The following is a 27,185-nucleotide window of genomic DNA, read 5'->3' on the forward strand; positions in this document are numbered from 1 at the left end:
AAACAGGGAAGTGCTAAAGAAAGATGAAGATGTAAATCGCCAATTTTCCAAAGGAAAACGTCATTTTCATTGTTTCTTCTGACCGAGAAAAAAAAGGAAAGCATTTTGGGACGCATATTCTCCATTTAGGAGTTCAAAAATAGTAAATAAGCCTTTATGCTTAAAATTATTGAGTGAATGACGGACACTGCATATAGTAGGAGAAGAGAATACGATGGAGCCTCTATGTGACATCGATGTGACACCAAAGAGATTACAAAGTGCAAATCAGGCGGCAAAATGGCGAGACAGGATAACATGGGGTTCATTAATATCTAAAAATAAACTGCTGACGGACCATTCCTGCCATAAGGGTTTGGGGGAGAAGAAATCGGAAAGGGAGGGAAGACATACTCAGAGGAAAATAATGGTAAGCGACCATAAGAGGAAAACAGATTTTACGGACAAACCTGCTCATCAACGGAAAACATGTGCTCTCCATTTTGCAATACAGGTATGTAATCGGAAACTTACGACGAGTCCTTAAAATTAGGAAGTGCAATTACTCAACGAAAGTAACTCATTCAATGAAACCGGCTCACTTAGTCCAATTGACACTATTAATATATATAACTCCTCTGGTGTATTAATTGATAATCTGACTGTCGACAAGCACAAAATAAATTCAATTAATGCCAAAAATTACAAAAACATTTTCAAGGTTTTTGATTAACAAGTATTAAATGATAAAATGGAACAATTAAGTCATGCTTAAGAATAATAAAAATAATAACAAAAAACGACGGTAAAAGATATGAATAACATCATAACCATACGGTTATGAAGAAGTACCTGATATATTCTGCTCCCAAATTCTAAAATGATAGTTCAGATTCACAGGCTTTGTCGAAAGAAAACGGTAATAATAAATAACAATTCATTGATAAACTTCGTCAACAACTAACTTCTTTTTTTAAGGATACAAAAGAATAAACATTATTACATTCAACCAGTAAAAATGTAGGCTTATATTCACCCTGCTTTTATGCGATCATAAGCATGACAAATGCCACCGTCAATGAAACACAATGTTTTCCCAAAACCCCGTCTTAAAAAAATTCTTGAGGACATCCGATATTGATGATTTTTACGGAGCATTGACTGCCACGAAAATTACTAACCTTCAACTCTTACTGCTTGTCCGGCGGCTTAAGGTGTCCGTTCATAAAGGTGAAGAGATTTTCAAGATTCCGCCGAATATAGCTATCCGCGCCACTGCGCGCCATAATCTTGGGTTGATCAATGACCTACTTTTGGGGTCGTCAACCCCTTTTACCTATCGCGTGCCAATGATAAGCTCTTTTCGCATCGTCTAATCCTTGTCTATATTCGGGCTTCTGTAATGCAAGTGTCAAAGAACAGTAACGAGGTTTTAACGGTTTGTGAAAGAGAAAAATTAATATAACGAAGTCAATAAAAGCGTTTTCGATAATTCTATGAAACAAATTATGAAAAACGTTTATCCCGATAGATTTGGCGCGTCAAGCTTAGAAAATTGAGGCATTTCAAGGCAAGGAAAATGTAGGAGACGAAAATGTGTACCGTTAGGCTAGTAGGAGGTATGGGCAATTGAATACGTTAAAAGCATAGAGTATTATATTTTTGGTGGGCATACATTTAAAGGGCAAATAGACCAAGAATTTAAATGAATTAAATGCTTAAAAGAGAGGAGAAATCGAAATAACAATCAAAATTGGCAGAAGTGGACCTACATAAAATAAATACTCGTATACGATGAAAGTGCCATGAAAATATCGCGTTAGGTACATCTCGTACATACTTCAACAGAAAATGCACGAAGAAGCAATACACATAAGATGGGGATATATATATATATATATATATATATATATATATATATATATATGTATGTATATATATATATGTATATATATATATGTATGTATATATATATGTATATATATATGTATATATATATATATATATATATGCATATATCAGCAGTCTAATGCTCTACCCACTGGACTACCCATATATATAAATATATAAATAGTGATCCGTTCGATTCCGCCTTCCCCACCTTTATTATGTTCGTCCTTTATGTATGTTCCTATCCCTTTTCCTTATATCTGTTTCTATATAAAAAGTATTTATTCGCCGTTTGGCGGGATTTCGTGTTTGAATGTGTGTGTATATATATATATATATATATATATATATATATATATATATATAAGCCCACTGAATGCATCATATGGCTGCCTACATAATCCCCCACCCCCTTTTTTCATTTCCTATTTGTCCCCTACCTCCCCTTCCCCCACCTCTCCCCCGCACATGTCCTCTCCGCTCTCCCCAGAGAACGCCATTCTGAAGACGACAGCCAAGCTGTCGAAACGTCAAATAACAAATTGTGAGTGTCCTTTCTTTGTGTCTCTATATTCTAAAAATCTACATCTGTGTTTTTATATATTTGTGCGTCGCCGAAGAGCGTTCCATTTCGAGGATATTTTTATTATATATATATATATATATATATATATATATATATATATATATATATATATATATATATATATATATATATGGGTCGCGGTAGTCCAGTGGGTAGAGCATTGGACCGCTGACCGGAGGGTCCCGGGTTCGATTCCTCGGCAAGGCACTCTTGACTCACCCAAGCTATGTGATTTTTCGGGTACCAGATCTTCCTGGGAAACCATAACCGGCACAGGGAAATTCACATGCCGTCGGGCTTAGTACTGGGTGAACTCTACCATCACCTACTAAACCGACCTTCGGGTTGATTACTGTGTTTATAGTTATATATATATATACTTGTAAGTGTACATGCATATGTGTGTATACACATACTGTAATATATCTACTATACGGAAAAGCATTGAATGGTACAGTAGTGACATAGTAGGCAGAATATTCAAGGCACATCACATATCACATGTCCATCACCTTTAAAAACTAACTCGAAGAAGGTATAATCAGTCATTAGACACCTGTTAGTGTTACTAACTGCAAATGGAAGTTTCAAACACAAATGTCTAAAAATAACGAAAATCCCGAGCGTAATCTGTAGCCATTATGCGTTTAGCACTGTATTTATGTGAGAACATACAGGAACTGCTTCCGTATTTACTACCGGATGTATATTAACCAGAATATATTCGCAATGCATACTCCTAGTGGCCTAGACCAATGTTTAATTTTCTACCGATAATTTCCTACTTGGGATTCATAATTTTGAATAACCTAATGTTTCCTCAGTTGTCAAAATCCGTTATTAATGCAATTATATTCCGAGAGTAATAAGATCTAAGTATTATATTTTATCCTATGGTGTCATAAAAGCACATGTATGATGGTATAAATGAGCAAAGGGATAAAAATGTAACCATAACAACATACACAGTTCTTAAGTATGTTTTATTACAATATCTATATCCCCCATTTTGCCATAAAGATAATCATAGAATCGAATAAAAAAATACCAATGAAAGATTGATAAAGCTTTATGACACGCCCACTTCGAAATATAAGATATCGCTCGATGAATCCCCAAGCCGGACGCAATCAGAAAGCGATGCGAAAAAGCCTCCCACGAAAAAAATCTGGTATTCGTTATGAACTGCAACATTTCTCTCTGATGAGGTCGAACAAATGATTAAAACAACAAGCCTTGACCCATGGGTTTACCTTACATGTTTGGAAACCGTCATAGTATGCGTCTCCTGGGCCACACTGAGAAGCTTTGGATAGAAAAGAAGAGCAGGAACCCGCAGACATGGGCTGAGAGTAAACAATTAGAGGTAGAAGTGGGATGAATGGATGGTCTAATGAGATAAACGGATGGTTTGGGAATGTACGGGATGGGAGGGGATACTGGCAAAGGACGGGTAGCGTGGAGCTAACGGTCGAGGCCCGTGTGACTTTCTCGAACAGCAGTCGGATGAATGAAGAATTTAATCCAGCCTACCAATTCTATAAAGCTCAAATGAAATGTCGACACACTGTAAACAATCTTTGAATCAGGAGAATTAATGCTTAAATCACCAGAAATAGCTCGAAGGATCCAATGAACAAGAGAATTTTGAATTTATTTAGAAAACCATGGGGTAGGTACTTGTACTTATGAGACTGCGGCAAGTTGAAGTAACTACTTGGCAGACTGCCGAGAGAAAACCAGGCATTTATAAGGCATATACCTCTGATTCACCACTAGTAAAATAAATGTATGGTAGTCCAGGGGTAGAGCGCTGGGCTACTAAACGGCGTTAAACTACTCCCGGGATTCGAAGCCGGGAGGGTTCGGTTTCAACCTCCAAGCAAGCCTCTCTGGGGAAACCCTCAGCTCCTACCATGCTATGAGATTTTTCGGGCACCAGACCTTCCTGGGAAACCATAATCACAGACACAGGGAAAGAAACAGCCCCCCAACCTGATATGTGAATTTCACACGCCGTCGCACTTAGCAGTACTCTACCATCACCTACCAAACCGATCTTCGCGTTGATTACTGTATTGAAGGTTTATGTAGATGTATTTAGTAAATGTTGTATACATGTGACGGCATTAATAAGTATATGTGTAAGCATCTACATATACAAGATTATTTTGATACGCATGTACTTACAAACCCAAATGCACAACGACTAAAAACGTGTAAGTAATACGTCTACATACCTGCATTAATGATTTATTTCTGCAGATTTGATACAGATATGCTTTGTAAAATGGTTTGTTACCTTATCTTGGCATACCAAAGTAAAGCGAAGACCAACGATATGTTTTATATCTATCGAATAAGTATATACAATTCCTATGAAATAAAGATATACACGTACAGTATTGACTATTCATCCTCCGGTACTATTAAGCGGTCTGAAGCAGTTTCCCATATTTTATAGTAGGTATAATGAGCCCCAAGAAGTCTTCAAATTAACGCCAGTCACGTTGATTCTGCCATAATCATTTATTAATTTCAAGGATGGAACATTCCTCGAGTGGAAATGCGAGGGATCACAAAAAAAAGCTACTGACGAAAACATGAAGTTAAATCCAACTACGTTGACAAATCAAAGGTAGAACGATAAGAATCAGTACCTCTCAAGTAAACACTGAATCACTTTTCTCATTCGAGACGTCCAACTTGGAAATGATAAAAAACTAAACCAAGTCAAGCATATTAAACTTCAAACAGGTATATGCCAAAATCTCGTTTAGGATTTTCCAAATAATCACAAACGGAACGGTGAAATAATTTGTAGAGAATCAATTTAGTTTGAATCTTTAACATACTTCATTTTCGGATTAAAATTCACATAAAGAATCCACTAACATTGGAAATAAAAAATAAAATCCGGTTTACTTGCTGGTAAATCCGCTCTCTCATTCTCTCATCTATCAAATGATATATATTCTAACACCATTTTTTACAAATAATCAATCATTCAGATACAAATGTACTATCGATATTGTGAAAAAAGCGTGACAACAACGAATATGATGAGTCCTCGATAAATTTTCCGCAGTACTAATTACAGTTATTACATTTCGGGAACAACTAACTGTCCGGATGGCCGAGCGACGGAGGCGCCAGAGTGGGGAATACACCTTTCCACCTTTCACCATGGATGCAGAGATGGTGGACTCTCGACCTCTATCAATGGAACATTTCGACAACTATGTACACGCTTCGAGTGAAAAGGCGTTCATTGCTTCAGAATATCGTACCTCGTGGCCTTAGGCTCGATGAGCAGGTGCGTGATATCTAATGCTCGAGCTTCATTACGTGAGCGGCCCATGAAAAATATTTACAGGTGTTCTTGGTATGTAAGCGCTTTAAGAAACCAAAAAAAAAACAAGACTCTTGGCGTTTCCAAGAACTGGTTTGAGTTCAGTGGCAAAATCCATGATCGCAAGCTGAACAACATAGTAAAATCGCATTATGGATAGTGATAGCAATCATACGCACCGAAATATTCACAAGCGCTCACCAGGCAAGTACTTAGGGAGAAATGTGACAATGGACGCCAAATAGCTCGATATTTACTGAACGAAATTTTCCTTAATTGACGGCCAGGTCTTAGCGAGAGGGTGTGGTATCGAGACCCACACCCAACATTAGCTGTTTTCTTTTTGATATTTACATAATTTCCCGCTGCGTAATGAGTATACTTTCGAAAGATTCATTCCCCGCCAATTGACTCAGTTGTCACCGAATGAGTCTTTTGAAAACGCGCTTATTACGCAGCAGGATATCCCGAAAAAATTACATTGAAAAAACACTATCGCTGCGAAAATCAAGGATTATTTTATATGTAGCCACCTTTTAAGAAGATAATGAAAATTTGAATTAAGATTACTACAACAGTTTTTTTGAATAAGACTTTTACGAAATTCGATCATGATGCCGTCGAAAGTAATGTATTAAAATATATTATCATTATTAAAAGATATTAACAGGTTCTTTAAATCTATTACAAAGCTAACTCTATCAAAACAGGCGTAAGTACCGTACACAGCAAAAACAGAATATCTGTATTCATACAAATTTATCTATTCCTTATCTATTTATTCTACACCGTAATTACATCATTGACATTACCATTTTAAAGAACGATATGAAATAATATCATAATTGCATTTTATTCCGAGTTCTCCAAAGTAAACACTTTCAAACTATACCGTCATCTGCTGTAGCCTCACTGTAGTATTGCCCATCTGTCAAATATTAAGAATATTCTCCCGCGTTATGCGACCTATTTCAGCTCCACTGGATAAACATTTTAAAAGAGGTAAAACCAGGTACTTCTTTTGAAAATAAATTCGGTGCAATGCCTTCAAAGCTCATTCAATCTTAAGAATAGTTGGCTAAAGCCCTCCTTTCCTGCTATCCAATGCCACTCGTCTTACATTCAGATGGCTTTACTTTCTAACACCACTCCAAATTGAAGCCTAATAAAGTTACTTTTAGGGTTATTAAAAGATAGAGACTTATGGCAAATGTCTTATAAGAGAAAATGTAAAAATATTGCATCTTTAAAATGACACTTCGGTTATAAAAAAGACTCGCAGGAAATAAAGTGACCATATTTTAACGATAGAATACATTTCACAGTGTTTAGATTGATGAAGTGATAAAAGAGTGCTGTTGTTGGGTGATGAAGTTTTTAGGATGATGCACCTTACATTAATTATGCCAAAATTATTGTACGAGAAAATTACTATACTTAGGAATCTCCTTAGCGATAGTAAAATGTGGACAACGGGAGGGTGCGGTGGCTAACATACTGGCCACCCTTGAGGGCCCGGGGTCGAATTCTCGGCTGCCGTAGATGTTTTTCAATGGTATCCCGATCCCTACTTGGGGTGCTTTGTGGAGGGCACTTCGAGTGAGTACGCCGTCCGTCGGATGGGACGTTAAGCTGCGGGCCCCTTAGCGCCTTTCTTTAAGAGTAGGCTATTCCGATGCCGGGTTTCTCTCCACCCTTCATCCTTTCATATCCATCCCTAATGGCGCGAATGACCTCAGCTGTCGATCGCCTCAACTGAAAACTACTACTACTACTACTACTCCATAATAAAATGTATTTATTTCAAATTTGCCATGCCAGGCATAAATTTGTGAAACCGGGAAATAGTCAAGCAGTTATTTAAAAAACAAACTTTATTTTTATAAAGCATTTAACGTAAAACCTTATAAGAATTCTATGGTCATTCATCATAATTTATACCACTTTTTTTGGAATCAACATTGTGTACGCAAGTGACAGAAAATTGATCGACTATCCTCCGATAAAAAGCAATGCATGAAAAAAAACCTGTCAGCTGAAACATACTCACCTTCGTGAGAAGGGAATCGTTCACATATTTCAGGTTCTATTCGATCTCGTTTTACGAGGACTGGGCGAGAGGAAGAAGCATTAAGAATGCAGACAACGGCCTTGTGACGGTGAAACACCTTACGGAGAGGGCCAAAAAAGACGCCAGCAGGAAGCGATGGAGTGGACCGGACCAGGAAATCGAACCAAGTTGGACATGGAGGAGAGGAAGGGGTGCCTCTCAACGTTCAAAATTCAACACGAGTACTTCAATTTCGATATATTAAGTTAAAATAGACCGAGGATTTTATTTATATTACTCATGGCTTTTGAAATAATGCCTCGATAAGTTTATCATAAAACCCAATTGCGGTATCCACATGCTGACTTTCGTTACTTTCTCTCGTACACACATAGACCTTGCTTGCCCAATGGTCTTACTTCAAAGCAAAATCAGAATATTTAAAAACAACAAATTTCACTAGAATAAAGCACTTTTATTCATTAATACGTGAGTTCAACGAATAATAAATTATTTAGACCACACCAGAATTTTATGATCAAAATTCGTGGGTTTATTTTCAGAATAGACTGCTCACCCATTAGAATGTCCTCTCAAACGAGGAAACCTTTAAATTCGGACAAAGTTGGGAAATGGGGAGGAGTGGTCAATAAGTGACGGGCGTGTTTTCTGTCAAGGCCCTGGACTCCTGCAGCCAGAGGGTGGTAGGCCACGAGAATAGAAGTTCTCCTTGGACCTCGAGCGCACCGAAACGCACGCTCTTGCTCGTCCCACTTAATCGGTCTCGCAGAGCCGCCGCGCTTGCGTGATCTTGGCTCGTGTGTGTGTGTTAGTGCGTGTTAGTGTGTATGAGTGTGTGTGCGTGCGCGTCTCTTTCATAACGCCTCGACCCTTCCCTCCCACCCTGGGCAGCGATGACGGATCGCAGCGGATGACCTCCCTAGGGTTAAACTGTCCCGGTTAGTGAACTCACCTCATGGGAAGCGGGGAAGGAAGATAATGTCTGAGATGGGCAAAGAAGAAGGGAAGGAATCGCCTTCCGTCAAGAAGCGCGCAGGTTTTACGAGGCAATCATGCCACAGCGACCTTGGGTTCGACCGATTTAGAAAGGATGGAATAGAGGACAGCGGTATGAAAAAAATCGCTTAATCGTGGCGAATGGAAAACCAACTATGCGCGCATTAATTTTTTTTCAATATACGAAAAACAAAGCCTGATGAATACCTTCAATAAACACGTCGAAAACGTCTCTATGCGTACGGCGAATTGTGTTAATTTTACTTCCTTCTCGTTCGTATCTAAACTAATGTAATTGCACAGAAAACCCTCGCCTTAAAAATCGGCTGAGTGAATACAGCCTACAGAAAATTTGCTACACATACGCTCTGTTTTTGCTATGTTTTTTGTAAGTTCAACGACTTTTCACCACCGCAAAACAAATTTTAAATGCCGATTCCATCGCAAGTAAAAATTAAACAGAAAAGCTTACCAAATGAGCACTCAATGTAATGCGATACCCTCCCCATTCTTCAGTTTTCCCTGATTACAAACACAGTTTTAGAGCATATATGCCTTCCTTAGGTTAAGTATGCAGCTATCGGGTGCTATCAAAATTTCCGTTTAACGAAATTGGAAATACGTGACTGAACTTAATCAATTTCATACCACATTCTAATAATCACCGGCCCGTCCTGTCGTAGTCTGGAATCAACCTTAGTTGGTGACGGCAAATTATGAAAAAATGATAGAAGATTTCGCACTGGTAAATAAGGGGATACGCAGCAAAGTGCATACAATTCGTAAGTTGACTTAAAGAATTTGTAATAAAAATTCACTTTAAATCCTTCAATGGAGCTGTTCGAATATACTGTTTATACTACGAGTATATACGTATATACGATATATACGTATATATATATATATACGTATATATACGTATATATACGTATATATACGTATATATACGTATATATACGTATATATATATACGTATATACGTATATACGTATATACGTATATACTCGTATATACGACGAGTATATACGAGTATAGTACGATAATATACTCGTATATTTAGAATATCACCTGCGTGTCGCGCAGGGCATTGCCACTATGACGTCGCACTATTCTTTTAAATTCCCTTCCATTTTAACGCTTGTGAAAGACCTACACATAACCTTTTCCTCTCTTCCTTTTTACTTTCCACTTGGAACCAGGTTTGCATGTGATTTATTGTGGCAGATTTCCAAACGGGTACGTTTACGTGGTTGATTATGCGAGCGAACACAATTCACGACACGCATCTATTGAAACGCAAGGACCCTTGAAAATATTTATTTTCATAAACGTAATCACATTTGCTGCAATATGGGTACACATTTAACCAAGGCATTTAAGTATGGCATCGCGACCGAAATCAAAATAGCGCAATATGCACACTACTGAGTGATGAATACATTTACCATCTTGAGATCATAAAGCGGCATATCAATCTATGAAATGACCCTACTTGTGAAAGAAACGCTCATAAACACTCGCTGAAGACCTTGCAGAATAATAGGACTTTCACTTTCGTTTCCATTGCGTGAAACCTGAAGAGGTAATTGGCGGAATTGATTAAAAAACAAACTGTGGCGCCATAAAATATAAGAAGTCCTAAAAAGAAATCAGCCTAATGGCATATCGACATTGCAATATCAAAAGGAGACTTGATCATACAATGCTGTCCAAAAAGCCTTTGCTGATTTGTAACGTCAGTTAGCAGTTTCCATGACCATTCCCTTCCACGGCCGTTCTCGGTATGGATGCGCCTGACGTTCTCAACTCGATATTTAGCCAGGTAGGACAGTTTTCATGACTTTATTATCAATGAAAATTTAACAGAAATGGTCCAACGATCCAATTTCTTTTGCTTTAACAGACCATTTAATACATTATACAAGACGATGAGTGTGAATAACGAATTAACCTTTTCAAACCGTGAAAAATAAATGAGAAAATACTATACCTTTAAAAATAATGCAACTTCAGATTTCTAAAGTTCCATAAGGGCATACTTACTATCGAAATCATTGTAGTAAATACCACTTTTTCAGCTATTAGTGCTATCTGCAAATAGTAATCTACTATTTTTTAATAGACGAATATTCATAGTAAAATTCCAAGCATTTTTCTTAGGAGAATGCGTTATCGAACAGTTAAATGTTTCCATTAAAAATGTTTAGGTACTTGATTTGAAATATGGCGTTTTCTGGTAGGCAAATAAAACTTATTTTTATAAAGCACTAAATTGACTATAATGGTTTAATGAAATGGGGACATCTCTAATTTCCATTAATGAACAATTTTAGTCGAGGATTCTGAATTTAAACGTTTTTTTTTAGATTAAAGACGTCAAAGCACGGAATTTCTCTATTGTGACAATTACCTCAGTGGATCGGGTCTTCCTTCAAATGATATCAACGTGACAGAATGGCATAGCTCTTTATGGAGTCTGTCTCAAGGTCACCGCGTTTTCATAAGAAAACAGAAGTGACCTTGAGATAAAACAAAAATAAAAACTAAATAAAGAGAGGGGATTCAAAAAACAAATTGTGGTTTTTCAAAAATGTATGTTAATAAGACTTCAATTAAAATAAAATGTGATATTCGATCCAAAGGAGTCCAGTTATTTTCTTTATCAATACTGACACTTCTGCGATATGATACCACGTAGCATTGGTTATAACGTGTCTATTATGTTCAGTTTCAACCGTAATGACATGCGATATGTTCAACTTGAATCCGCGGCAGCATTTAAACGACTCGAAAAACTTCAAATTGCATTTTGTCAGAAGTTGAGTTGGGTCAACCCATGACGCGCAGGCACCCGTGGTCAGGTGTGTGTGTCTAAGGGGGCTTGACCGGGAAGTCGAAAAACTTGGCATCCTTCATTAATCCAAGTCCCACGCAATCCGTCACACAGTGATGCCCCTCATTGGGCGTGCATATTCCGCAGCGTCGAGTGACTTTTATCATCCGAACCAAGTTCAGTAATCGCCCGAGAGATGGCGTACCGATACAGGAATGGGTAAGCGCCTTCCCGCAAAATTCTTCGTATTTGGATAACATCTTTCGGAGCGTGTGAGCTTGTCATACAATAATATTATGGAAAACAGGATGAATAACCCGGGAAACATTTCGTTCTCCAGCGTTTTGTCCCAATTAACTACGGCAAGGGTCAGCAGCCTATACTTTTAGCACCTTATCCAACGGCTTAAATTGTACATAACGTAACGAGTGAGATACTACTGTTCGATAGACTAAAATCCAACATTGCTCAGTAGCAGCGATAAATAAAAAACAGATTTGTGATGAAAGAGAAAATTATAGCCACCTGGAAAATGCAATCAGAGTGCTTTTTGAAGGAAATTCATAATGACTCAAGTAGGGTTAGAGTTAAAGGATACGAAGAAATTTCGACAAAAATATAACAAGAACTACCTGACACTTACTCGAAAATAATCAAATGGTAAGATCAAATTCTGAATACAAGGATTATCGTGCAGATAATAAAAGTTCGTCTCTCAGAAGTATCACGATTTTAAGCCGTATTAGAGCTCTTACGTAAATATATTTAAAATACCGCGCAGGGAGAACTTCAGATTTGAGAGTCGTTCATGAGATGAGACTAAAAAACGGGGGACTTGCTGTATGTTTCCCGACTCATTGTAGATGGTCAAAATGGACCTACTTAATGTAAAAGAAAATACATTTTCCCACAAGCACATACGAAATTAACTAATCAATATATCAAGTATACACTGATATGAAGAAACGGTAAAATTTTTCATGAAAATCCATTTTCTACCTATTTCCATCAAAATTCATCAGTACGATAATTTCAATCTCTTTGATCGAAATCGCTATATTGCATTCGAAGTTACTTTTCACAGAGATTAGAGAGGATCATATTTTTTTAAGTGAATAATACTGCATAAATAATCCATCTATAACATTTTACTAGCGCTTCTTTTGGTGCGTTGATTTAAAAATTCACGTAGTTAAATACTCGCATTGGCGAATATTGAGAGCAGCATTCGATTATAATAATTTCTCGATCTAGAAGTATGAATGGCCGCGGATCCAGGAGGACTCTTAGGTTCATTATCATAGTGAATGAAAAATTATAAGGGAATTAGGTTCTGGTGTGCTAATTTTGAAACAACAATTTTGATAATGGCAATGCCATATGGCCACTATTCTCATTTCATTCAAAACTTTGATGCGCTAATTTCAGCGGCCTATTCAGATATTTCCAACGGGACTAGAGGGAGTTCAGTGGCTGCAATTATCACCAACCCACTCCTGATTTTTCCCCCATCAACTCTTCGCCCACATAACCAGTTAGTGTACCGAGCATCCGCTACATCATTCATCGCACAAAAGTTGCCGCTTAAATATTTCGCTCAAAGCGTGTTTTGTAATTCTCACATGCTCATGAATGATCATCGATCTGAGCCGTTTAACATGACGTGCAATCGACGATCAATCGACAAAAAATGCATTTGTTAACATAATTTTTGGCTTATTACTCAATTGAAAATGTTTATCACAGCCATATCTGAAAACCAGGTCGCATTCCGCTGCACCGCTTCGACTAATAATTGTTGATACGTACGGTCCAACAGATTTGCACCATCATTTGAGGATAAGTCGGTAGACACAACGGATTGATTTAGAATAAATAAAAGAAAGCTACGCGAGAAACCTGGCGTCAGAACAGTCTCTTGTAATGCGTTGTTCGTATAATAGACCGCCATACAATTTAGTGCTACGGCTATCATGGTTTTATTTCACAATGGGTCGTAATAGTAGGTCAAAATAATTTCAAGCAAAAAAACGAAGGTCGGCAAAGGAAAGCTATTTCAACATGCACTTCAAATAATATAAAAGTCACTGAAACCAATAAATCGACTACAATGTTTTTATTCGAGAGCTTGCCCAAGAAATTCTACAATTATTCTCCATTTCATTTTCACACCTAATAAAGAGGATATTTTGAAGGATAAAATGTTCTGCGGTGAATAATGGAACAACTAAAGGAAAAATGTTGCACGTGAAGGCGAATTTGTATATATATATATATATATATATATAGAAAAAGTTTATGACACTATAAAATTTCGATAAACATAACGAGTTGATCTTCTGCAAAAATAATCTGGTTTCAACTCATAAGGTTGTAATAAATAAGAGATATAGAGACAGCAAAGGACCGTATTCATATATTTAAATAAAGAAAACGCAAAGGGTGACAACAGGAATATCATTGATGTGAATCTCACGGATTGACATAGTCATTACCGGCTATATGTCGTACCAGTATAACGACCAACATGGGTAAGAAACCAATCAACAGATCTTGAAAACCTTGAACAGTAGTAACAGTTATTAGGGGAAGAATCCGAGGTCAATTGCACCCTTGAAGCAGACCGAGTAATATAAATTATGTTTTACCTATACCTCGAGTCGTTAATTAGAGAATGTAAGTCTTAAGTCTTCTGGCATTAATAGAACGGTCCGAGGCGAAATGATAGTGTATCACCACACACTTCATCCGCGATCGGCAAGTGATTTGAAATCCATTATATATTTGAGTGGATTTCGAAAAGCATTGCTCTCCAACTTAGATCTGAACATATTTTGCCATTCTTATTTACAGCTGCACGGTTTTCTCGAAAAGTTGAATTGTTTAAATTAAATTAATGCTGTAATTACACACCAAAATCATTGAAATTTCAATTGGAATAAAAAAATCGTTGTCTGCAAATTGTAGCAACGAAGCTCTGAGTTTTCTGTTCACTAAACAAAAGTAATGTGAAGTCAAAAATTTACGAATTTATTTACGAAAACTTTATTCATAAAGGGAGAAATGACTACGCAAAATCCACTATAATTTCAATGCGACAATTGTGATGGTCACCCTACGATAGGAAGTTCTGAAAAATGTTCATTCTCGTGCCTCGTCGACAAAAATTCACCAAAAGCGATATCCAAAATACGAGATCCATAAGGCATTCAGCGTCCAAAGTTACCAGAAAATTGGATGACCTCGGCCAATATTTATTACTTTTCACGCCGAGAAAATCCCAACCCGTTTTATTGGGTTTCAATGAAAGTATCATAGTATCAGTTATTCATTTTTGTGCACGTTTTCCAATAAATTTAATGTATGACGTTAAACGGATTGGAACAATGCACTCTTTCAAAAGCTGCTCCCCACTAAATGTTTCAAGTATATTGCTTTCTGCCTTCGAAAGCATGAGGAGGAGAGTCCACCAGAGATCAGATATGTACTCATTTCCCTGCCCATTCTCTTCGAAGGTATAATAGAAGGTATAATAGAAGGTATAAGGACAATATACTTAAAAAATGGCCGCACAAATGGGCATGATGGAGAGTGGTGTGGCAGGCTGACGAAATCGTTCAACAAGTAGATAAAGGACTGGGATCTGATCGAAGATTGCCGATTAGTGCCTAATGCAGGAAAGTGAAGTAATATTTTAGGAAACTACGTAAAACCGTAAATAAAAACTTTTTCTAAAGAACATAGTTTTTTATGACCAAACGGACCTAACTTAAAAAATAACCCCCGTATATTAGAGAGTCGAACCTTGTGGTAGGTGAATCTTCTGTTGCTATAATAGCATTTATATTCGTTATGCGCACTAAATTGAGCATAGTGCATCAATTCCACGTCTCTAAATAAGGCGATTTACAGTCTTGCAGTGCATAACGTACGAACGGTTTCGTATTCCGTAATTCCGTAAAACCGTAAATTAGTATGGTTTTTCAGAATTGTGTGCTGAGAACTGTGTCATACATAAAATATTAATTGGTTCGAGCATGAAGTTTCAATGTAAGACGATAGAAAACAGTGAGAGTAAAAAACATCAATTTTTTAAACAATTAATATTTTTTCTGCTTCTTCAGCGAATGTACGTACGTACCTGTACCTTCGAGCAAAGCGATCATGTATCCTAACATACCTGAAAGACCGAATGAAAACTGTGAATCATTATTAAAATATAAGTGTGCATTTTTCACAACTAATTACTGGGCAAGGCTTGATGTCCTCATCGAAATTTCTAGCTAGTCCAAACGGTTAACGCGGCAACTATCCCCATACTTTTTGCCGGGGAACACAAACAGATCACCATTTAAAATGCAACTGATTAGAGACTACGATTAATAGTATTCAATAAATAGTTACTCACGTCTTCCAACATTTAAAAAAAATTTCAATTGCAAATTCACTTGCAGCTATGTTCAAAAATGTTCATAATATGATTAGACGTGCATCATAAGATAAGGCACACATATACATTAAGTTCACGTGCAAACCCTTCTTGGCAAGACGCATTAAGCGGTCACGACAATCTTAAGCTCGCTAATGTATCTAGGGGAGTGTCCACGTTGGCGTCATTATTGTTTCCCGCGCAGTTGGCACAGGCGCAGTATGTGCTTATATTCGAAAATGTCTTCGGCAATCCTAAATAATTATATTACTCTCGTTAGTGAGCGAACCCCTCCCACAGCTTGTGCAATTGGTGATTATTTATCATAAAATATGCGTGTTTGATGAATTTAACAGTAAAATCCATTGTGGTTGTGGCTGGAACAACTACAGAGTTTACTCCGCGGTAAGTTACCAATAACTACTTTCAGTGACCCGTGAAAAAATGCAAACCATGATATCGTATAAAATTACAAAACTTATCCCACCGAGCAAATTAGAGTCGTCGTTGCACCAAAGGTGAGACGATACGATTTCTTCTTCTTACTGCAGAATTTCGCTATCAATTTTTCTTGTTTTAGATATACTTAATCCATTTCAAAAAAATTAACACGAAAACAGCGAAAATTGGTACAGTTATCGTACGATTTACCCTCAGGGTGCTAACCACTTCTTGGATACCGTTTCAGCATATTCTAACTCGAACCGGATTACTTCATTGAATTCTCACGGAATGCCTTGGGTTCAAATTGACTTCATGACGAATGCTAACATTACGGTAGGAGTGTATTTCGTGGAATAAAAGTATTTAGATAATGAGCTATGGTACAAAAAATTATAAAGTTAACGATTAATAAAGAACTTTAGATGAAACAGATAAAAAATAAATGGACTTACTTTGAGCAGCCAACTGCTGTTGGTGAGCTGCTTGTCTCTGTAGGGAGAAAAAGAAATTTCAGTGAGATTACAAATGAAAAAAATTGATGGATTTCGACATAATCATACGCAGCGGTACACTTGACACCCAATGGAGCAAAGGTTAGCATACATCCCGAGAGTAAGGCATTTAAAATAGAAATAATCAAGACTCAGAAAACAGCTGAATATGCCAATTATGGCAATACCACGCATTATCAGAGAGGTAACGTAACATGTAGATATATTACCAATGCGAGTGGAAATGTAAGTACTGCGTTCCAAATATACATATAATTTCAGCATTTCTCCGAAAAAACAGAACAGACATGTCTCTTTGTATGAAGCAATGCAACAAGCAACCTTCTAGGGAAGATTTTCATCTGATCCTCAAAATGAATTAAATTAATCTCAAAAAAAAATGTTAACAATATGATAGAAATCTCAAGAGGAAAATATAATTTGTTTGCACGGGAGTTCGAGCATAAATCTCCCAGTCTAACTTCTTAATTAGGTACTAACGATACTTGAAAGCTTACATGAGGATGTTTAAATTTCAGTGTAAACATTAAGGAGATTGAATTGTGACTGCACAAATCAACGTGTCACCTTAGTTCATGTATTAATGATGAGCCATGACAATAGTGTAACACGCATTCATGCGCATATCGTAAATAGATATGAAGCGAATATATAACGTTTAAAGACTCAGAAGTTAATTGTTAAACATAAGTTTTTTAAACGCGTTCTAAAACTTTTTTAGATAAGTTAAGACGTGACAATTTTTGAAATTATGAGATTTCGGTTGTTTTCCCCACAAACTGATTAATATCACTGAAAATAAAGATGGGTAGGTGCTTCTATTTAAGCATTTATTACAAATCAATGGATATATGAGTTGTTAGTGAGAACAACATGTGTTTCTGCACCATTAATCCGTAATTCTTCTGCTGTTAGTCCTCCAATGCCATAAGACCATGCACAAAATCTTGAATTTTCGATGGCGATTTCTATCAAAATCAACACAAAACGATGCTGTTTTATCACCGCTTTTGGATGAGGTTAACACTACAAATATTGAACATTTAATGAAAATGACATGGACCTGACATCTAGATGAAACCTCCTCAAAAGAAGCATGTGCATGCCACTGAAAAAAAATTTAATTTTGAAGAAATAGCAATGGTCACCACACTGAAAATTGGTAAGGTGGTGAGAAGGTACGAACGACCACACTGCAATGAATCCACCCTTGTAACTCGCTAAAGAAGAAGGGTAAACCGTTATTTCTTGCCGCAAAACGTTTTTAAACATAAAAAGAGGTATTGTCCAAGCAATATCACTCAGTGTTAGCCGAATTGAAAGATGGCCAAATACTTCGGGTTTAACCTATGATTAATGATTAGCAGCCTAATAGCCCCTATCCATTCGGGTAACTGATATTTAACTACTGAAATCACATTATCTCCGGAGAATTCGATTTTCCATTTCCCAAATTTCCGGTTTTAATGACTACTTCTCCAAATATTGTCCGATTATCATTCATTTAGAACGAATTCGAATTTACGTCACACTCAAGTGCCATACCAGCGTAAGCGAACGTCGAGTTTCCACGCACGTCGTCAATGAATTGAGTTTGACTTTACCAAAATTTTACAAATCTCTGCTGGAAACTGGAAGCCTTTCAGAAAAACTTAAATACATGGGATTGATTCAACTTTTAATGGCACGAAATCAATCAGCATTCTACTTTGAAAATATGGGGATACGATTGGTGCGGTGGCCAGTGTATTAGCTTCCCATCCCGGAGACCCGAGTAATGTAATGTCGACGTCGGGTCCACCCTACCCCATTCCCTCAAAATGCTAAATCTGTCAAATTATTCACCTATCCCTCATGGCGTCAAACAACCGCAACTGCCGGTCGCCGCCTAACATTACTAATTGTACTCCGTCAAAGATAAGTGGTATTATTTCATGAAATAAGATTTCTATTTGTATGAAAATGGTTTATCAAACGTTGGTCGAGTAAAGCACAAATATCGTTCCATCGATTTAGGCTATTAAGAAAAGATCAGACGAGCGATAAAATTCTGCAATAGAGACAAATGAGAAACACAGTCTGCAAAAATATGGGATGGGGAGAAGGCTACTAACAATAAGTGACTTTACACCAATGAATGAGAGAAAATATTGTTCCTTCTAACGGTACCCGAGGTAACTAAGTAAATCATTTCTTCCAAGGAACTAAGATTACCCATTCGAAATCGGTAGTGGTTTATATTAAGTATTAACGAACGTATGTATGTAGTACCACAGTAAAAATAAAACATCAATTGACACACCCGAATAGAGATTTTTATTGGAGGCGACTGACAGCTAAGGTCATTAGGGATGGATTGGAAAGGAAGGGTGTAGGTGGGCATTATCCTTCTCTTAATGAAAGGCTCCATGACGCAGTTTAACATCCCATCCAACGGACGTAGTACTCACTCAAAGTGCTCTCCACCTCAAGTAGGGATCGAGATACCTCTGAAAAATATCTGTCACCTTCAGGATTCGAACAAGTCATTCATTCATTCATTCATTGATTCATCAAATTTAATCAAGTGAATCGACCATTAGGATTCATTTGAAAAATCTTGCTATGTACAACACACAAATAACAAAACAATTCGATTTTAAACATCATAGAACGGTATCTTCTCAGAAAACAATCACGTACTAAAATTGTATAGGAAAATTTTTATCTCAGGAAGTGAAAGAAATGCGAATTTGGATGTTTATTCACATTGGCGAACACTGGCATAAATCAAGAAAGATAAAATGAGATAGAAAATCATTTTCTCAATAACGCACACGGTACACATAGTGGTTCTGTTAATGCTAAAATCATCGAGTTTCGTAAAATAAAGAAAATACGGAATATTTCTTTGAATCTCCTTGAATCACGCATATTCCCTGATGGTATGTTAATTTGTGAAACTATTACCACTCCCGTAAATAATGATAATTGGCATAAACACGGTGATCCATCGTGTTAAAATTACACGTCTGAGATCTAAGATAACAGCGATCGATTTGATGAGAGGTCGTTTGAAAAATTTAAATTGAAATCAACGCCAATATGAATTTGATTGAACACTAAACCAGGCTTTGACTCTTCTTTACGGTACTAGTTCATGCCTCCTGGACTTGCTTCATAATTACGGATACAGGAAAAAATAGCAGTTTCTTCATTCAGCGTGGCCAAGAGGAATGCGAAAAACAAACACGATGATTAATCACAAATTCAAAACTTAATGTAAGAGTTCCATGAAGGCAGGGAACAATGAAATGACAGGGAAGAACTTGCAGAACCTCGAAATATTTCGCACACTTTTAATATTCGAAGATTTCGAAACCAAGAACGCGAGATACTGAGTCCTAACGTGTTTCTCCGTTCCCATTTAAGTGCCAATGATGAGCTGTCAGCATGGATGAGTCTTCATGGTCGGTCGGGTCGTAAGGAAGTCGAGTACGACGGCGACATTACTTGCTTCTTCAATTTAGCTTTGTCGATGAGGGCTGGGCTTGAGGCCCAGTCGTCACATATAATTGGAAGGCGTAACAAGAAGTATGTCTCCACTACGCTGACCACTTAAAGATACATCTCGGTTAGTCAACCACTTCCACGCTTTCACTCTTGAAATGCGATTACAATGCTTAGTAATTAAAATATTGAATATGAATTAATCAAATTCATCAAACTATTAGAAGTTGATGAAATCGGTCTATTATATACTGAAGACTCTCCCGTTTTGCACAAAATCTGACAATTAATGTATCAAGGACACCGAATTACTTTAATCAGATTTAATACAACTTGACGTGACGTGAACTTCACATGAAGCCAAAACACGTGACGTTTTTTTCACAATTAGAATAGCAAAAAGTGTTCAAAAGATACGTTTTATTTCAATTTTTATTCCGGATAGTTTTCGCGGCAATAATTCTTTTCTCTTACGAGCCAGCAAGAAAGATCATGATGTTATCCCGAATCAGACTGGCAGACGATTGTGTTTCTCTAGGTGTAATACGCTTCTGCGATATCTGTAAAAAAAGAGCACACGGCCCCAATATGACGGATCTCCGAGGCTCTCTCCTTAGATTGATGCATCACCCAATTCATGGCGCAATTAAGGAGCTAGAATGAAATAGTTCACACTTATTAGACAGCCTAAACTTAAGTTAGAATGGACTAATTGCATTTCAAAATCATTTGATTTTCTTGGATGAAAGGGAAAACAGATTTTTCGCGAGGTCATCAGAGAAAATGGCCAGAAATAGAAGGAATTTTGAAAAAAAATCACCTCAACGATTCAAAAGACGAAAAAATCATTTATAATGCATGCATATGTACTCATTTTTAGACTTGGAACATCAAAAAATATTTAGCATACTTAGATACAAAATTGTTTCCCTTGGACAAATTTCAACAAAATAATCAACTACCCACAGTAGTTCACTAGTTCGACTGGTGCCAAATCGCTCAGGCAGGAAAATGAAAAAAATTACAGAGAATAGGATAAGACTATCTGCGGATGTGTATATATATGACAACCATTGAATTTTAGAGTATGATTCTTTAACCCAAGTTATATACAAACTCATAATTCATATGCTTTCTGATAGGAAACGCTCGCTATATTCGATATCTTTTTCGAAAAATGCTGGCCAAGTTGACCTTCTAGCGCCCAAATAACTTCCAATTACCTTAAGCTCCTAAATTCCTCTACTAAAAGGATTTGACTAATTTACTTAAAGGGCATATGGTAAAACCTGTTGAAGATGATAATGACGAGTAAATATAGAATTTTGTTACAGAATATAGTCAATGTTTTTCGATTAATTCCAAGAAACTGTGGAAGCAGCGACAGTATCTTTTAACAGAGTTATCCGCTAAGTGTAAATTTCAAGGCAACAATTTCAGAATGTAAAAATAATTCACCTAGACTTGGGAGTGTAAAATTTCGGATTGTAAGAGGACGCCTCGGTAGCTTAAGTAGCTAAAGCACTCGGCCGGATATCGAGGGATCCGGGTTCAAATGCCGGTCAAGGCGAATGATTCTTACGCTCTGAAATTGTTTTTCAATTAATACCAATAAATATTGATAGCATGAGAGTTTACCAATACCATTCAGGTTGATAACAATTTAAACGCGCAATAGAAAAAGATTACAACACTGGTTCCTCATTAACCAATAATGGTAGGTTTCGACGAAATTCACTTACACGGTTAAGTTTATATAACATCATGTAAGGTAAGCAACAAACACAATGCGAGATTCAAACTCAGGACTTGTCGCCATATCTAACTATGGTGACCAGACGCATTTAAGATTTTTCACCGTGTTGAAGATAAATATTTCATATTCAGCAGTGGAAGTCAAGGACGGCACGTAAAAACTTTATTATTAAGCTACTGAGATGTGACACTACTGAAATACTTGCATAAAACGCAGTTTATAAGTATCGCAGTTTAGGCCAATGATTAGATCTCCCCTTAGCCATCAACATTCCATGTAATATCTGCGCTCCGTTTCAAAAGTAGTATTTTCCCAAAAAAAAACTTTTAAAGTTTCCAAATATATGTCGATTTCAACATAAATCCTAATTTTCCCAATAATACAGACTATTTTATTATGATATCATCGTGTGGGCATCGTTATATCCGACCAATTAACCTCCGAATTTCAAGGTCATTCATCAGTATGTTTGTGTGTATCCCTCTGGTTAGCTTACGTTTTTCCGCAAGAATTTGCATACATGGACAATATTAGTTCACTCCAAGTAATTCAACCGGCGGATTTACCTTTCATCAACGACAGCGCTGCTTCTATGCAGGCTATCATGGTGTCACCTAAATAATTGGTATGATCATCTATTAATTCTCTCGATTTTTTATCTCTCGTGAAATATAAAAATACAAAATGGGTCACGTGGTTAATAACTTATCTCACAAAATTAAATTCAAACGATGAGATAATGCAGAGCGCGTTGACACTCGGATTAAATGATTCACTTTCTGCTCTTTCACAAAAAATAGATACTAATTAACATCGAATATCGGAAACCTAATACACTGTGCGTACTGCCTTCGGTTTGACATGTTTAAAGCAACGTTACATATGTTAAACACTACTTAATGTGCTCATTACACAGTCAAGGTTCTTCAATTTAAGAATACAGTGGAAATCACACAAGGTTTTTATATAATTTTTATTAACTCCCGATCGGCTTTGAAATATTTCCTCAGACAACTTTTTAACTTTGAATTTCCCCCGTATCATATAAAAAAGCCATGACTACACACATTAACCTGAAAATATCACAAGAGAAAATTTTGATATTAGGTTTTCTAAAATCATAAGCAATTAAAAACTCACCGCTGTCTTTTAGGCAACATTTATCACTGGAAACCTATTTTACGAACAGCAGTTCAGACGCTTGAAATTCCTGAATTATAGAGACATTTGTTTATTGGCAATTACTCTTCATAGCACTGTTAATCAGCAGGCTGCATGGAACTGACACTATGCGACATAGGTTTCGACGTATCCATGAAATCCGAAAACGTAACAAATACGGCAGAGATACACGCTATTTTGCCATTAGATGTTTTCCGCTAACCTGCCGCAGCGGGGGACAGTGAGACCTTATCAGTCGTTTCCCCTGCTTAACCAGGCAGTTGAAAAAAAACACCATACTTGCCATCGCGCGACGGTTTCTTGGAATTTACGAACTACTGCGCACAACTGGGTACATACTTGCTGTAGGAATTGTCTGATGCCGGAGTGCTCCAAAGACTTCGCGTCCAAGGATCTGCTCCTCGGTTTGGCGTACGTTGTGGTCGATGACAGGGGATCATCGTACCGCTTCTTCATCCACCGGAAGTACGAAGACATCGCTGATATACCTAACGACACCAAAATCTACTAAACATACCCAACCACCGCATCGACACCTGAACGATTTATAAAATCACTACTGAAGTTTAATGTCACGGTGGCTGCGAGGATCTGAAGCCCTAGCAAAGCAATTGGGCAGTAGCGGTCACTTCAACGGGGCACACTCGGATCCACGAAAAATAATCACGGACACTCGCCTCGTAATACACCGGGTTAGGAGGACATCAGCGGCCAGTGGTCTCACTCACCGAGACTAGATATTAGCTGGAAGAACCATGAGAAACCACACAGACCCGCAACTGAAACCATTCCTTCAAATTCCAGTCAGGCACGACGCACTGTAAAACCCTTCGTCGCACGAAAGACAATGTTCCACAAAAGACACTTGGGTATACACGCACTCATATAAGTTGTATCTCGTTAAGGCACAAATCACTCAAAAACCGACATGGAACCCAATCAAGAAGGAAAAATCTTCTCCCATTAATCCACGATCAAGATACTGCACCGAGGTGATGACAATGACATCAAAATGTGGCGATAGAGAAAATTCGGCAGGAAAGGAGGGACCGATTGTGACGAAACGGGAAAAATGGACTGACGCAGGAGAGCTGCCTTGGCTTCTCGTTTCAATTAAGATTTTCGACGTCTTTCTCACTCGTGGAGGGGCAGCGCATTACACGCCGCGGGCGCACGAAGGAAGGAAGGGATGAGTGAGGGCGCCGCGCGTCCGAGATCTCCCGACGACTCTCCGGGAAGGCCTCCTCTAAAGACTCGTTGACGATAACAGCGGGAAGCACCTCTAGCACTTGGGGCGGAGACCTTGGCTCTTCCTTTGCGCGGAATAAGGATTCGCGCTGGGCGTCGTATTGGAGTGGCAGATGACGACAGACGAGCGGAGAGGATTTAAAAAGATATCCGACGTACACGGGACGGCCTCTTGAAACGCACGAGATGCGTCTCGCTAAGTCTACCGAAATATGTCAGAGGGGGAGCGTATCAGGGAGGGTAGGAAGTAAGACGGACTTCGGCGATCACCTCCTCGGCAAGGCCCGAGCCTATGGTCACTGAGAATACGGTCGACGGAGATTGATCTGCGATTTCAGAAACGTCGTGAAGGAAGAGGAGATGATCTGGCCGTTAGAAGATGACAGGGTGGGGAGGGCCGTTTTTTAAGGGGGTCGGAGGTGGGAAGACACCGCGCTTCCAATAACTCCTTTCCGTTTTGCGAGGGGTTTATCATCCAAATTGGATTCGCTCACGCTGGAGGGAGGGACCCAAGGAAAAACGCCTCATCTCCGCAGGGCGAAAACAGACAATTTGGGGAGGATAAGGCGAGAGGGGGCGGGGGGGTGGAAGGAGGGATTCTCGTTTTTATCTATTGCTCTTCAAATCTCACACGTCCGGTGCGCAACAACCGAAGAAATCGATTTCCGGTTGCAAAAGAACGGTCGGTATCCGCAGAGCCACGGTTAATGCGGGAGAGTGAGACCTATAGGCGGACGAGATCGCGAAAGCGACGAATCGGGGCGAGGAATCGCAGAAACCCGCGGAGATGCGAGGAGTCCCAACGACGAGCGAGCGAGCGAGAGAGGAAGGGAAGGGGGAAAGGGGGCGATAGGGGGCGAGGGGAGGGGGTGGAAGAGAGTAGATCTGTTTTCCCAGCGATGGAGATGGGAGAGAGATCGCGGGGCTTGGCAATCTTATCTCGGAAATAAAGTGGCGAAATAGTGAGTCAGTTATGAACGAGTTAAAAAGAGGTGGGACGACAGAATCTGGGCATTGGAGCAATCCGCAAAAAATCTAAACCTGATCAACTGAAAAAGTGGCAAAGAAGTCAATAAAAAAATGACCCGCGTATGAAGAGCAAGTAAACATAAGCAAATAAAAAAATTTTGCGGACTTTTTTTGTCGTATAATCAGTCATTTGAGTCGCAAAATAGGAAATTCATAAGGAGGGAGTGTTTCTCGTCACGTGGAAGGATAATTCTTAATCAAACCGACGTGGTGACCACTGTATTTGCCACTATTATATTTAAGAAAATAAAACAGCAGGTCTAACGACTGGCCCCTTCTGCGTGTTTCCGAGATTACCGACCTACGCCGCGAAAGGATTCCTTACGAGTTCCGCGACTCCCGGAAGGCATAATAAATGTCGACGGCGGAGTCGCCACCAACATGGGGAAGCATCTCAACAAGTGCCCAGCGAGGGAGATTGGGAGTGCAAGGAGGAGGAGAGTGTTAAGGGGAAGGTGGCATATTTTTTTCCGTCCAGAAGGCGCGAGAGGAGTGGGGGAGGCTAGGAGTGTAAGAACGGGCGATAGGAGGGGTGGACAGTACAAGGTGAGGAAGGGCGCACAAAGACACGCGACCTACTAGGTGACCTTGAGCGTGGGACGCTTTAGGAGTCGCCTACACACACACACCGATGCCCACGAGTGCACACGCGCCTTGAACACCGATATCGCACGCATGCGAGGAAGACGCGCGACCAAACTTTTGGGATTAGGGGGAAGAAATGGGGAAACGGAAATGGGGGAGGAGAGGGGTCCGTCGCAAAGATTTCCCTATTCGCAGTCCATCATTACCCGAGATGCGAAGCAATGCGAGTCAATAATGAGACGCGCCCGCCTGCAAATTCAGAGGAGATCAGAGATGGGACGAAGGTTTGGGTATTGGCTTGAGGATGAGTATTGCATGCGGACCTTTGGTGCAAGAGCTGGGAAACCTGGCGACAAACTAAAACCTAGGGGCACTGCCCGAAGAGTAGTGCCTATGTAGAAAAAAAATCCAATGCTCTGTGATTCGAATTCTAAAACCCGTTCATTATTTTCTTAGTTGACCTAAACTGGTGGTAACCACACTTCTTCGGTAATCCACCGAGGAGATGCGATGGATTTTTTTCAAAAAGAAAGGAACGATATGTCTGGTGTTCCTCCAATTTGATTACGGCTCAACCCATAAGTTTCTAAAGGTTTCAGAGAATGACGATGATTTTTTCTACAAAGAAACACCTCTATACTTAATTCCTTTGTGGGAGATATTGGAGGGATCAGACTGTTCAGAAGAATTTATAACGTTCTGCCAACAATTCTTTGCCTTATATTTCTTAGTCTTCGAGCTCTTATTACTCTCTCTCCCTCCCTCTTAATGTGATATAACCTCAAATAAAATACTTGCAATGCT

General features: G+C 38.5%; 1 protein-coding gene across 7 annotated transcripts in view; it reads right to left on the reverse strand.

The window, feature by feature from the left end:
- The window catches only part of SNF4Agamma (SNF4/AMP-activated protein kinase gamma subunit), a 426,140-nt gene that overhangs the window by 129,356 nt on the left and 269,599 nt on the right, over positions 1-27,185 (reverse strand). For all 7 annotated transcript variants that reach the window (XM_071595645.1, XM_071595647.1, XM_071595648.1 and 4 more), the window contains one exon: positions 17,033-17,069. In XM_071595645.1, coding sequence (XP_071451746.1) covers positions 17,033-17,069 — 37 coding nt within the window. The remainder of the gene's footprint in view (positions 1-17,032; positions 17,070-27,185) is intronic.

The sequence above is a fragment of the Hetaerina americana genome, unplaced genomic scaffold (assembly GCF_022747635.1).
Source record: "Hetaerina americana unplaced genomic scaffold, ioHetAmer1.1.p SCAF_7, whole genome shotgun sequence".
In the NCBI taxonomy this organism is placed as follows: Eukaryota; Metazoa; Arthropoda; class Insecta; order Odonata; family Calopterygidae; genus Hetaerina; species Hetaerina americana.